Source organism: Pelophylax lessonae, assembly GCF_965119305.1.
Source record: "Pelophylax lessonae genome assembly, chromosome: 10".
Lineage (NCBI taxonomy): Eukaryota > Metazoa > Chordata > Amphibia > Anura > Ranidae > Pelophylax > Pelophylax lessonae.
The window spans coordinates 167,654,209-167,668,885 of NC_138777.1; the positions used below are offsets into that span (position 1 = coordinate 167,654,209).

The 14,677-nt window shown below is 43.1% G+C and overlaps 1 protein-coding gene across 1 annotated transcript in view; it reads left to right on the top strand.

Annotated features, from left to right (window-relative positions):
* Nucleotide 1: 1 nt before the first annotated feature.
* TUT1 (terminal uridylyl transferase 1, U6 snRNA-specific) overlaps nt 2-14,677 on the top strand; it is a 32,887-nt gene continuing 18,211 nt past the window's right edge. The window contains exons 1-5 of the mRNA XM_082270350.1: nt 2-123; nt 6,144-6,334; nt 10,049-10,249; nt 12,869-12,983; nt 13,058-13,329. Of these exons, the coding sequence (XP_082126476.1) occupies nt 18-123; nt 6,144-6,334; nt 10,049-10,249; nt 12,869-12,983; nt 13,058-13,329 (885 nt within the window). The 5' untranslated portion in view covers nt 2-17. The remainder of the gene's footprint in view (nt 124-6,143; nt 6,335-10,048; nt 10,250-12,868; nt 12,984-13,057; nt 13,330-14,677) is intronic.

Genomic DNA, 14,677 nt, shown 5'->3' on the forward strand with positions numbered 1-14,677 from the left:
CCGGAAGTGGTGGCATCATGGCTTCAGAGGAGGATGGAGGTGGCTCTCCGGTCTCCTCGGATGTACAGCCTGGAGACCGGGGCAGCTTTCGGTGTCTCTTGTGTAACATCACTGTCTCGAACCGTGAGTGTTGTCATGAAGCTGCATTCCAGCCATTAGCACCTAGCCATGTATTACTACATCTGCTATGGTTATAGTTGTATTATTGGGGTCACTAGGCATGTGAAACATTTACTGATGCGCTCTCAGAAGCTCAGCTGACATACACTGATTAGACATAACATTATGACCACCCAACCGCAACCCATTGAGGCAAGGATTCTGCTAGATCTCTAAAGGTAGGCTGTGTTATCTGGCACCAAGTCACCACTAGTAGCTCTTTTAAAATGTTTGTAATCTTAAAGCGGAGTTCCGGGCACAAAAACGATTTTTTTTTTTTTTTTGTGCCCCTCCGCTAGGTAGAGCTCACCTGAAAAGGAATTGGATAATTATTTTTATTTTTTTTGTTTACTCACCTTTTTATTGAAGATCGTAAATACTCACCTCTGACTGCTTCCTCCCTCGGAGCCGCGGCTCACCCCGTCACTTCCTGCCTCGCGATGATTCCTGGGAGCTAAACGTCATCGCTCCCAGGAATCAATGCGACGGCACCGGCCCCACTCGTCATTTCCGGGCGACGCCGCATTCCCCTGCTAAACAGCTTCTGGGCATGCCCAGAAGCTGTTTAGGAATGCGGCGCCGCACCGGAAGTGATGAGAGGGGCCGGTGCAGTGCATTCTGGGACAAGAAGACGCGGAAGAAGACACAGAAGAGGACCGCGCCGGCTTCAGCTGCCCACAACAGAGATGGAAACGCTGTGGAAGAAATTTTCTAAGTAAGTATTTCTTCTAAAAGGTAAGTGCGAACCGGGACAGATCAGAGGCTAGCCATTGTGGAATGTACTAGCCCTGACTGTCCCGGGGGTATGTTCAGCAAAAAATCATTTCTGTGCCCGGAACTCCGCTTTAATGAAATTCACTGCCAGTCCCTCTTATGCAGCCATAACACACAGTGTAAGTGTTTTATTAAAACAAAGCCCCTATATACTGGGGATTGACCGATATGCACTTTCCCCCGATATATCGGAATCGCCCCCTGTGGTTACCGATATTTAGGGAAAGTGCTTGTACCGGAGTGATGCCTGCAGCTAGAGACATCACCCCGGTACCGGCATCCATAGCCGACGGTCGGCTGTCTTGTTATGACAACCGACGCGGCTGAGAAACCGCTCGGCTATCATTACATTATGGCTGATCAGTGTACATCGAACAATGGCTCAGCATGCATTCTGGTGTAGCTAAGTGCACACACATTCTTCTCCTTTTCAGACTTGTTTCTCTTTTATGTCTGGTGTAGAGACTTGCATAAAGTAATGTTTACCTGTTAGAAGTGTTTGAGTGTCACTTTAGTAATTCTCTTGCTTCTGCCATTTCACTCAATTGCCAAACCAGCAAAGTGTCACCTCATCCCTGCTTCCTTACTGGCCAGGCCAGTGTGCTTTTAGTTTATCCCTCACTGGTGAAAACCAGTAAGATGTCACCCCACCTCTGCTCCATCATTGGCCAAGCCAGGAAGGTGTCATCCCATCATTGATTGAGGTGTCACTCTATTGTTGAATCCTTTCTGGCCAAAAGGTGTCACTTAAGCTGGCTGTACATGGATCAGCAGGGACTGGCTGAATTTTTATCCATGTATGGGCAGGCTGATTGCATCCAAGTCAATCAATCATCTTGGGTACAACTGGCCTGTTGGATTTTTCTACATACGATTACTGCCAAAAGCTATAGCTACTAGCAGTAACCATTGTATTTTGCTGGCCAGGAAGGTGCAATACAATAGCTAGTGGGGGGGCACTGACTGTGTTGATGGGGGAATTGAGCAATTTTCTTTTCTTACATGTGGAAGTATGCGATGCATACTAGCTCATTATGTGTTTCTCTTTCAGGTTAAAAAAAAAATGTTTGGGTTTACAACCTCTTTAAGGGGGGGGGGGTTGATTACATTGTACATATGTATTAAATGTGACTTGGGTAACTGAAACAGGGGCTTAACTACAGGGGTTGCAATTGCAATCGGGCCTCATGCTCCAGGGGGCCTGTGCGGCTCCCCTGTACACCTGGATAGGAGGGGCAGCGGGGGGCAGCATGTAGAGAAATCACTGTCTCCCGTTTTTTTTTCCTGCAGCTTCAGGAGGAAAATCTAGGAGATTGGTTCTTCTGTATGCTGCCCCCGCAACTCCTCCTATCCAGTTAACTTGTGTTCTGCTGTCTCTGGGCCCCTGTGTGCTCCCTTGGTCCCCCACCCCACTGTGCTCCCTCCCCTCTCCTGCTGGCTGCTGAAGGGGATGTGTCACAATAGAGAACCAGGAAGGGGTCGGTAAATATGTAATTTACCAGCTCCTTCCTTTTCTTAATGGACAGACTCATAGTCAGTGACACTGTAAAAAAATAATACAATTAAAGTACCAAAAAATAAAAACTACTAACACCAGTGGGTGAACTTCCAGGATCACAAAGGTCACACTTGCGACCTGCTCCTGGCATTCCACCACCATGGGGAGGCCCCAAGATGGCAGGAAGGGGGCCCACTGCAGAACTTGTTAAAGGGTCCCGTTGCGGGACCATAATAAAGGGCCCCGCAACGAGAGTAAAGGGCCCCCAGGATCAATGGGAAGAGCCCCAGGCTTGAAGGGAAGAGCCCCGGCCAGGTGTCCGGGGGGCCCTTCATGGTTTCTTGCACCAGGGCCCTGAAGGTTCTAATTATGCCTCAGTCTAAACTGTTTACTCCAAGGTCCCTGAAGAGAACATGCGGTCATGATTTGAGGCTGGAAGAAAGGAGGTTTTCCTTGGATTGCTGAAGGATTCTTTACTTTTAGAGCAGTTAAATTGTAGAAGTGCCTCCCCCAGGAAGTGTTACTAGTTGGGAATGTTGACAACTTCAAAAAAACATTGTCTTCCTCCGTAAACAGAATACACAGGGCTTTGGGAATTGTTAGAGAATAAAAAGCACACACAAACTTAACTGGATGGACCCTTGGCAGCTTAATAGTTCCAGTATTTTTCTTCATTTTGCATAGAGTGGAGAGGGAATAGAAGACCTGTCAGGTTTTGTAATGCTGACTGTCCTCTCATTAAGGAGAATCCTCCTTTGTCATGTTAACCATTATCTTGGAAGATGTGAAAGAAAATCCCACATTTTTGGTTGTCCCAAGAACCGTAAGAGAGGGGAAATCTTCCAATGAACAAACTAGCTCTAGAGACCCTGTTAACAATCCGCTACTTTTTCACTTTGAAGGGATTTCCTCTCACTTCCTGTTTTGGCTATGGAACAGGAAGTGAAGGTAAATCTCCCCAATGGGACACAGCTGACAAAAAAAGGTTATACCTACCTTACTCTACCCATCTGATCTACTTTAAGCTTAAAAAAAAAAACATAAGCACCATACCCACTATGTAGATATTAATTTCACATCACATTTGTACATCAGAACTAAACGAGGAACAGTTGTGTAGGAGAAAGAGACTAATTTAGGTCAGGAGGAGGACCATTCCTTCCAGAAGAGATGGATAGTTTGCCGCTATGTAGGAATGTATTGTTTGACTGTCAGATGCATTATCTCAAATCCATAGAGTCCCTTAAAATAATTTTGGCAATTCTAGCATATGACCAGATTTGAACAGCAGTGACGAGGTGTTTTTGCCATTCATGTATACAGTAGGACCTGTGCATCTTGTTTCAACAGTCTGATAATGCCACAGCGTTTTAGTGGGACTGAGGACAAAATTCTACTTCTGTCTTGAGTTCATTTTGTGTTTGGATCATTTGTCAACTTGAATGCCTAGCTTCTTCATCTTTTCATTTGTAACCGGACTAAAGCCTGCAATACTTTTTTCCTTCAACAGTCCAACACACGCCAAGGAATCCAGTCATCCCAACACACAAGATCTGTTTGCAATGTAAACTGGGCTCCATGTACATTCTAAAGAAGACTGAGCAGACAAGAGGGATTATTTTATTGCAGAAGAGACATTGCAAGTTTTCTTCTGAAATAAAAAGTCTATTTGCTCGCAGTCTTTAGTTCTGCTTTAAAGCATTATTAACCACTTGCTGACCTCGCTATAGCCGAAAGATGGCTACAGCGTGGCCATCCAGTTCTGGGAGGGCTTCCATGGATTTCCTCTTAAATCCCCGCCTCCTGGGGTGAGCCCTTTACCAAGTGATCATCTGTGTCCAATCACAGCTGATCACGTGTAAACAGACTTGCCGCTTATCGCCAGTCCTTTTCTCACACAGATACAGTGCGTGACTGAGAGCTGATAACCAGCAAGGCTGACAGTACATTAACACTGATACAGTAAACCCCCGCTCCATCGCTGTTCAGTTTTTGCGGTCCCGGTATATTGCGTTTTTTTTTGTAATGTTATTTTACTATATAAATCATTAAGAATTAAATATTTGTGTGTTTTCCATAGCTCTTGCTATGTCTCTCAGTATCTTTTATGTGTTTAAATGAGTTTCTATTGTTTTAAAAGTGTGTTTAAAGACCTTAAAAGGCTTTTACACCTACAGTGACAGTAAAAAAAAAAAAAACATGCCTACAATGCATTTTAATAGGGTTTTTCTATTTCGCGGATTTTCACTTTTCGCGGCTGGGTCTGGAGCATAACCCCTGCAATGGAGGGGGGTTTAGTGTAATCAGAGCACTGATTTTTTTTTTTTTTTTTTCAAAATTTTGTCTTTTGTTTAGCAAAATATTAAAAAAAACTTAGAGGTAATTAAATACCACGAAAAGAAAGCTCTATTTGTCTCAAACATTTAATAAAAATTTAATATGGGTACATTGTTGCATGACCGCGACAGCACTTAAGGCTAAAAATTGGCCTGAGCATGAAGTGCCCGTTATTGAAGTGATTAAATCCCCCAAAACAGTGTTACGCTGCAGCTTACCAATTCTTAGATGTGGTGGCTGCAATATATATATATATATATATATATATATATATATATATATATATATATATATATATATATATATATATATTTTTTTTTTTTTTCAGTCCCTTTACCTTTGTCGCCTGTTTGATCTGGCCAGTAAGGCTCCTTTCACACACTCCGTCCGTCGGACGGATTCCATTTTTCTCAGTGGGGGACCAATCCGCCGATCCCCCGCTGGGCAGGAGGATGACAGCTGTGTCTCTGCGCTGTGTGCGGAGACACAGCTGTCAGTTCCCCATGCATCTCTATGGGGGAAATCGTCGGTCCGTTCTCATCCGATCTGCTGAACAGATGGAAAATAGGGTTTCCATCCGTCCAGATTTGACGGATCGGATGTCAGCGGACATGTCTCTTGACTGATTTTATGGATACACTTTTCTCTGACTGTGTATTATGGATACACTTTGAATTGATTTTATCTTTTGGATACGAATAAAACAGATTTTATATTTTTCACCTTCAAGTTGGAGTGCGGCTATTTCTCTCTATACAATGCATGGGGGGGACCAATCAGATTCGTCAAAAAAACTGACAGGCGGATCTGAACAGTCCGGCCTGTTAAAGGGGCCTTAGTCTTTTATCTTTTAGCTTCCTTTAACAAACCAAGTTGGCCAGCAAAAGTGGCAGAGGGTTAAGACAAACCATTTAAAACTGGCAGATTGTTTTCAGCTTGTATTCATTTATGTAAAACCTTAATCCCAAACGAGAAAAAAAGAAAAAGACAGTTGTTCAGCAATGTGTTAGTCATGTCCATCTAATTTCTCATTGACAGTGAATCAGACCCATTCTCCGTTCTGAGCTGCTGCTTGAGCTGCATGCAGGCCGCCCATAGAACTGGATGCATGCAGCGACACAATTGCAGGTCACAATTTGACCTACAAGCAGGAGCGGATGCACAGATCCAATGCACACTGTCTCCCATTTTGTTGTACAACTTCCAGAAGCAGTTTAATATGAAATACTCTTCAGTTATAGCAGGCATACCAAGTTATGAGGCAGTAAAGCAGCTCCACACCTCTCTCAACAATGTGAATGGTGTCATGCTTGTCAAATAAAGCTGCTAATAATGTTGATTGGTTATTAGTCTCTGTTTTACATCTCCTTTATAGGTCCCAGCCTTGATGATCACCTACGTGGGCGACGTCATAAGCAAATGTGTGAGGAGCGTGACAAGCGCCAACAGCAGCAAGAGCGTAGTGTGTTTGTCAGTGGTTTCCCAAAAGGCACCGCAGAAGAGCAGCTTAGAGATGTCTTTCAGTCAATATCATCTGTCAAGAATATTGTCATTGACAAGGACAGGGTAAAAAGCATTCCCAGTTTTCATTCTATTCCACAATATTCATAGAAAACGAAAGTATGGCAGCATAAATATCACTTGTGGTTTTCCACAAAGGCTTGCTTTTGCTCCAAATTGTGTGTATGATTGCAGTAGTCTGTGACCATATACAAAAATGGCTTGTGCTGGTTTCCTTGCTAGGCATAGTACTGAATCTTTTTGAACTTTTATTAATCACAAGATGTGGAAAATGGAGAACATGGCCGAATTTATGGATTTGGCTTTTCATATTGTACTTATGTTAAATAAAAATATGCAAAGTAAAATATTTTTAATAACAGCATTTCTCAACTGAGGACGTATGTATCATGGTGTTTACCACCACCACATTAAGAGATAAATATGAATGCACGTATGCAGAGCTTTTTTTTTTTTTTATCAGAAAATAGGTGCAGGGACTCAACCACACACCCTCCAAACCTCATCAATTAGTGGGTGTGGTCACATTTCGCTAACAGTGGGTGGGCCATAAAGGGCTATTAAATACCAGGAGTGCATTACGTACAGCATGCAGAGTTCAGGGGGGGGGGGGTTCCTCAGAGTGCATAGTTCAGGGGTGCACTATGTACATAGTGCATAGTTCAGGGGTGCACTATGTACATAGTGCATAGTTCAGGGGTGCGCTGCGTACATAGTGCATAGTTCAGGGGTGCGCTGCGTACATAGTGCAGAGTTCAGGGGTGCGCTGCGTACATAGTGCAGAGTTCAGGGGTGCGCTGCGTACATAGTGCAGAGTTCAGGGGTGCGCTGCGTACATAGTGCAGAGTTCAGGGGTGCGCTGCGTACATAGTGCAGAGTTCAGGGGTGCGCTGCGTACATAGTGCAGAGTTCAGGGGTGCGCTGCGTACATAGTGCAGAGTTTAGATTTCATCCACAGCCACTTACCTCTGCAATCCCCATCCACATGTCACTTTCACCTTTCTTCAACATTGACCTCTGCATGCTGCCCCCATCTTCTCCCCTCCTCCTTAAAATCTCCACCATCTTCCACATGTCCTACTTTTTGTTGCTGTGTTAAGCTGAAGCACCAAGCCGACTTCCCCGTGCACTGTAGGTGGCTCCTTCTCTCTCACTTTCAGGAAGATCATCCAGTGGGACATATTTCTAGCCTTTGAGGACATGGGCAATGCTCAAAGATGCTATGGATAGGAGAATGGATTGCCTGCTTAAAAGATCCTGGAAATCTGCTATATTGAGTCTCAGGCCAGTGCTGGCGACCACTTGTGTAGCTGGAAGAGTGAAGGAACTGAGTGATGACATAATTCACTGGGTGGAGTGCTATACACGCACTTCCTTCTGCCATTTAGCTTATAGGAGGCACCTTCTAGTTGCTGCTCCTACTTATAAATCACTTTGTAGTCGCTGGTCTCTTTCCACTCCCCACCTACAGTGGCCTGGTCACCTCTGGTCACTTGCAACCCTCTGGAAAAGAGAAATGGACAGGGGCCGCACCAGCCTAGCACATTATCTTTAAAACATTTTATTGTAATAGACATGTATACACATTGTACTCACAAAACAGTTATGGAACATGGGCAATAAGCAATGAGGAACCATCAGGGGTCTCTACTGGGCATCCTCAGCTACCGCAGGCCGTGGAAGGATGTAGACCTCCAAAAAACCGCTTATGCGTTTCGGGTTGTTCCCCGTTCATCAGAGCTCAACTTGCAACCCTCATCAGTATCAGCTGTGAGGGTTTGCCTCACTGACCCTTATACCCACCCTAGTGCCTTTACTGGCATCCCTATTGTCTTCTCAGAAGAGAGTCAGTGTTCTAGGTGTTTGCATTTTGTATTGGGTTGTTTCCCATCGTAAGTATTCCCTGTGGTCTTTTGACCCTTTGAGTTTAGCAGATTTTTCCCATTCACCTCTTTAAACGTTTGTAGGATTCTTAGGAGATAACATTTAACGTCATCCCCTGCATGTGCTGTCCTCAGTCCTTTTTAGTTTCTTCGTAGAGAGTGACATTTGAGCAAGGCACCAAGCTGGTCCTTTCGTACCAAGAATTCTCACAAACTATCCCCTTGCCTACTGCTTGAGTCTGGTTCTATGGAACAGACAGTTTTCCAAGTTGTTCGGGGATCCCTCTGTTGGTTAGTCTTTTAATATGACCTCTGCTGGACTTCCTCTGGAGACTACAAAAAGTTGTTCTACTTGTGTATTTCAGAGACCTGCTTTGATCATAAACCAAAAAATGCATGTCTCTGCACATAGTGACTGAGCCTTAAGTCTGGGAGCCTTTGTTGACCTTGATTACTGTAAGATCTAATCTCCTCTGACTAAGCTGCTGAAGTCTTCTTAGAATTTCTTCCTCTGTCTAGCTGCTCGGGAATCAAATTTACCTTTTAACTCTTCCATTTTGTTCTGTGAACTTGATGGGACTTGAACCAATAATCCTCAACCTTGCAATGTAAGTGTTTCTGTAAAGTGTTAGGTGTAGGGTTAAGTGTTAAGGAATAATTCTGATGGTTAGGTTTTAGGGTTTGGGAAGGGCTGTAGAGACCATTCATTTTAAAAATCTTCCTATAAGATTGTATGTACATTGAGCATATATTTAATGTCATTTACCTGTTAACAGCCTCTTTTCAAAAGCCCTGAGACTGCTGCTGGGCTCTTCTATCTTGGATGTGATGTCAGCAGCCACAGCAGATTTTGGGGTTTCACTGTGGTGATGCTGTATAGTTTTACTCATTGCTTCTCCCCCAGCTGCTACATAAAGGGGTATGAAGGGAGGGGAAGAGATGCTGGCTCGGCACAAAAAGTAATTAAAAACTCCAAGAAGAGGAGAGTGGGAAGGGGCTGTTTTCGGGAATCCACTCTTCCTGGAAAAGTCTAATCTTCATTTGCAAGTTGGTGACGGTCTCAAAAAGTATGAGGGTCAGAATAGGGTTTAGCTTAAAGTGTTGCTAAACCCAGGACCCTGCGTTGACTATACCCATTTCCCAAAGTACACAGAACATGGAAAGGCAATTATTTTAGTAGAGATAAACAGCTAAATACCTTTTCTCATCAGCAGTATATAGCAGCCTTTTGACTGCAATAAGTTACTGGTGAAGCTAGTAGGAGGAGTTTTCATACTGCATTGAGCTGTCCTATCAGGTTTTCAGACCCCTGATCCTCTGTCTGGACAGTGCTGATTGGCCCTGTGCTGATCACATGCATCCTCCCAAGAAAAAAAAAAAAAACTGAGCATGCCTGACTCCAAAGGCTCTGTCTTATCCAGACATGTTCTGGAGTCAGTGGAAGAAGAGGAGGATCTGTGCATACAGGATCATGCAGCCTTTTTACACAATGCAGAGGATTAACTCCACAATTTAGTTTTTAGAATTTAGTTTCCACAGTGAGTATAACAAGTGTGCTTTACTGCACATACGGATTGATTTTACTGTTGTGGGTATAGTAACACTTTAAGCTTGGGTATCTTGTATATTTTTGGGAAACAGTCTATTCACTTAGTTTTGGCACCTAACCACCAGTATACTGCAAAACATCAATTTTCTCTAAATATGGAGGAAGTGGAATAGTGAAAATGCTGCAGACATTTATTCATAATGAATGTCAAATATTTTATTTTCTGAGATAGAATTTTCTAGCTATTTACAGCAGTTTCACTGATAAAGGACTGACTCTTTCTATGTGTGATTCTGTTCATATAAGTGAATCTGCTTTCTTTTGTAGGGTCTTTATGCCCTTGTGGAGTTTGAGAATTCAGATGGGGTGACTGCCGCCCTTGAACAACGTGATATAAAATTAGAGGGACAGCGTCTAAAGGTAAAACCTCGAGAGAAAAAAGAGTTTAAGAAAAAGAAAACGGGATTGAAAAACTTGCAGCCTCCTGATCCAGAGAAGCTAAGCAAGGAACTTATCCACTGCAAGGATGTGAGTGTAAACCCCAGTGTCCCCCCCCCCCCTTAAAGTATTTTACCTGTAATATATGTATTTCTTGTTCATGTTCTCAGATATGTTTAGTTAGCTTTCTTCTCCCTTCAAAATTACTCAGTGTGTGTGATCTGTACACACTTCAATATGTACAGAACAGAAATCACAGCTGAAATTATGATAACCTCATTGTAATTACCAGTGACATACAGTGCAGCTTACACTAGCCTCTTGGGTGAATGCTGGGAGAAGTAACACTGGTGAATCTTTACCCACCTGTGTAATATAGGAGGAAAATGTAGGTAAATAATCTAAGAATAAATACATTTTTATGTAAATGTACAGAAGTTTTGCAAAACATTTTTCTTATCACCAGAAAAAAAATAAAATACAGCCAACACAGAGCCCTGCCCCTTCAGTGCTGCGTCTCCTCATTTCTCCTTTTTAGTGGACTGGATGGTGCTGCCTTCTGTTGAGGACACAGAGAAAGTGGACAATGTTAGCTTTTGTTAATGGTTTGCAGCTGGAGAAGACCACTCCACTTGCAAAAACACAAGCTGACATTGGCACAGGACAGATACTACACTAAGTTGCCTTGGACAAATGTAGTAGCTGGTGTATGCTAAATTAAAGAATATTTTGAGGCAAGTGGACTTTCTTGGTACCATCAAGGCCATGACAACACATTAAAAGTTAAAAGCAAAATTTTTTTACAAATTTTATAATTAAAACTTCCTAAAAACGCTAACAAATGTTGTTCCAATAGCTCCCTCGAAGCTATACTTATTCTCCCATAATAATGCATTCCAGCAAAATATTGGTGTTCATACTTCTTCAGGAGTATTCAAGGGAGTAAACTTTCTACAAAATTTCTGCAAAAAAAGTTCCATCTATCCCAGTAGTTTTGTATTAAAATTGCAACTGTAGTGATTTTTTTATGTATATATTATTACTATTATTCTTTGCCTTTCTTTAACTTTTGATTTTTGCAGAAATGTCATTCCATCTAATACTCCTAAAGAAGCGGGCAATCCACAAAACATGTTGTGATTGACTATGTGTTTGTTCCTATCATATATTAACACCAATATGTTGCTGGAATACATTATTATGAGAACATTCGTTTAGCTTTGAGGGAGCTATTGAAGCAATTTCTTGTTAGCCTTTTAGGACGTTTCAATAATAAAATTTGTAATAAAGAAATTTGCTTTCAGCGTTTAATGTGTTGTAATGCCCTTGATGTTACCAAGAAAGTCCACTTGCCTTGAAATATTCTTTAATTTAGATCGTCTTAGGATGCAGGTATCAGTGTCATTTAATTATTTTTTAGCACCTTTTTCTATATAGCTGATGCATGCTGTTGTCAGCTTGTGTTTTTGAAAATGAAATTGCTCTTGTCCAGCCGCAATCATTCACAACAACAGGCTGACAGTTTCCACTCTCTCACTACCCTGAATACTGGGTGACGGGTCTGGAACCAGTGTATAAACTAAATAGGAGAGATGAGGAGACAGCACAGCAGAGTAATGTTCTGTCTGGCAGCTCAGAGTTGGGGTGAGTTGGAAGGCTGTGCGAGCTCTGTGTGCATATCCTGTCACGCCTTCCTCCTCCCAAGCTTGTCAGTCAGAAATCTGTCTCCTTTGATCAGTGTTGTTGTGATACCTAGGTGTGCAGGTGGGACTAGCTATCCAAAATCTCAGATCAGAAGCCCCTGCACAGATAGAAACAGGGACAAGTGCTATGTACACAAGTTCCTCTGGGGGTTTAAAAAGCTTTTTCTTCTGGTGATAGTTCTTCTTTAAAGCTAACTGATTGGAATTGAGTGTGAAGCTTACAGCACAACAAGTGGCGGCTGGGGCTCGTTAATTCGGGGGGGAGGGGGGGGGGTTGGCAAAAAAATTCGGGGTAATTGGGGGGAAGACCCCCCATACAGCCAGCCGGCTGGCCTGCCTCCTTACCTCCTGTCCGAGCCGGGGAGTGCTGGATGGCTCAGCCGCCTCCTGTGTGTCTCCTCCCTCTTCCCGGCCAGTGGCCAGTAAGATCGCTTCTCCTTTTGGCCAATCGGGAAGGAGGTCTCACAACCCTCTTCCTGATTGGCTGGGAGGATAATCGGTGTGACAATAGCGAATATTTATTCGCTATTGCCATACAACTGGGTGGGCTCAGGGCACAGTGCTCTGCGCCCGAGCCCACACTTTTTTGAAGCCTATTAGAGCCTCTGGCTCTAATCACGTGATTCAAAAAAAATAAAAAAATCCCCTATTGGAATCCATGCGTCTGGCGCCCTGCATGTAGATTGCCGGACGCATGGATGGGGGGGGGGGGGGCACCCCTAATGGACGGGCCGCCACTGAGCACAACCATGCTGCAGTAGATGGCAGGGTTAAGCATGCGAACCTAGACTTCTAGAGAGATGAAGAAACTAATGGAACCTGCAAACTATAATGCAGCCAAAAGCAGGTTGTCAGTCAAACTGGAAGATTTTGACTAACCTAGAGTAATAGCTTTCATACAACATAACAATTGTGCTGTTGTAAAAGTGATTATAGTAAAAAAGAAAACTGACTTCTAATCAAAGCAAACTAGAAAATAAAACTGTAAAATGATGGTCTCTTAAAGGTAGAAGAACAGATGAAGAGCGTAGTCACGCAGTGTTCTCCATCTCGTCATGAAAGTCATTTGCGGGGGCTCATTCTGTCTCTGCTGCAAGAAACTTTTACCGAGTTCTTTCCAGGTGACTAAATACCATGAGCCAAATGTCTGTTAATGTTTGCGCTGCTTCTTGAATCTGTATGTTTTCTGTGACAGGTTGCCAACTTCACCCTTTTGGTTCTTCAGTAAATGGCTTTGAAATCAGTGGCTGTGACCTAGATTTATATCTGGAACTTGGGGAACAGTTGAATGCAGAGATAGATAATGTTGAAGATGTAAACTCAAAAGAAGAAGATATGGATAAAGGTATGAAGAATGAGGGAGATGGAGAAATGGTAGAATGTTTAGAAGTGGAAAAAGCCCAGAAAGATGAGATAATGGAAACTGAAGAGAATAAGCTGGATGATGATGATGATGATGATGATGAGGTAAGGTCATGATCTGTTTAGGTAGGACTTAAGTAGTAACCTACCACACTCTTCTGTGTACACCTAAATAATCACTTTTGGTGGGACTGACTATAAATGAAAAGGTGACCCTGTTGGCTATATCAGTGGACGTAGTTAGTATATAAACATCAGGAGAATAAGCATCTTGGTGTTGGTAGAGTCTAAAGGCATGGCCCAGTTTTCCTGTACAAATCTTAGTAAACTGTTACAGTGTCAGATATTTAAATTTCTATTTTAAAAAGGTTTTGTTTTTAGCCTGGTAAATATCAAATCTTTATCAGGCAGAATGTGAATGCATGTTTCCATCCAGCCAGCAGGTAAAACTTTGAGGCTTATTTTCATGCTTTTTTTTCCTCCTTTGATGAACAAAGCCTGCTGTTTATATCACGTTAATATATTAAAAAATAAAAAATTATATATTTATTTATTGTTTGTGTACACAAAACGTGTAAAATAGGTATTGAACACACCACCATTTTCTAGGTAAATATACTTCTAAAGGCGTTCTTGACATGAAATGTTCACCACATGTCTGTAACCACTTATGCAATCCATACATACAAAAAAAAACAAATAAGTTCAGAAATGAGGTTATGTGTAATAAAATGGAATGACACAGGGAAAAGGTATTGAGCTTCAAGATGTCTCCTGTATGGAGAAACTAGCCGCATACATTGCTCAGATTGTGGCCCATTCTTCCACACAAACAGTCTTCAAATCTTGAAGGTTCAGTGAGCCTCTTCTATGAACTCGGGAAGTGGGGGGTGTCATGGCGCTCTTCTAATATCCCAAGGTGGTACAAGGAATGTGGGTGAATGGGAGGGGGGGGGTTATGGGGCTGCGTGGGGGGTAACAAAGTTTGGTACTGTAGGGAAGCTATAGTCCGCGGCAGCCGGCTGAAGCGTGGAGAAGCCCTGGGAGATGCAAGAAAGGAGAGAGCGGCGCCAGCTTAGTATAGTACAAGTTTATTTAACACTGTTAAAATTGGTGACTCACTGTCCGAGGTTGGGTGAGACCAGTACACAAAGACTGTTAGGGTCATCCATCTTCCTCTTCCAGGATAGTGGTCATAGGAGAAGGTGGTGAGGTTCCAGAGGTATAGCCGAGCCGCTGTGGGGCTGCTAGTTGTCACTGGCCACGGCAGAGCATGCACAACAGGGCTCCGGCTGCCGACTTCTGATCCCTGATGACATCACTTCCTGGCAGGAGAAAAATAGGGGTTGCACGCGTTCAGAGCATCCGTGCTCCTTCGTCAGGCGATCGCCTGACGAAGGAGCACGGATGCTCTGAACGCGTGCAACCCCTATTTTTCTCCTGCCAGGAAGTG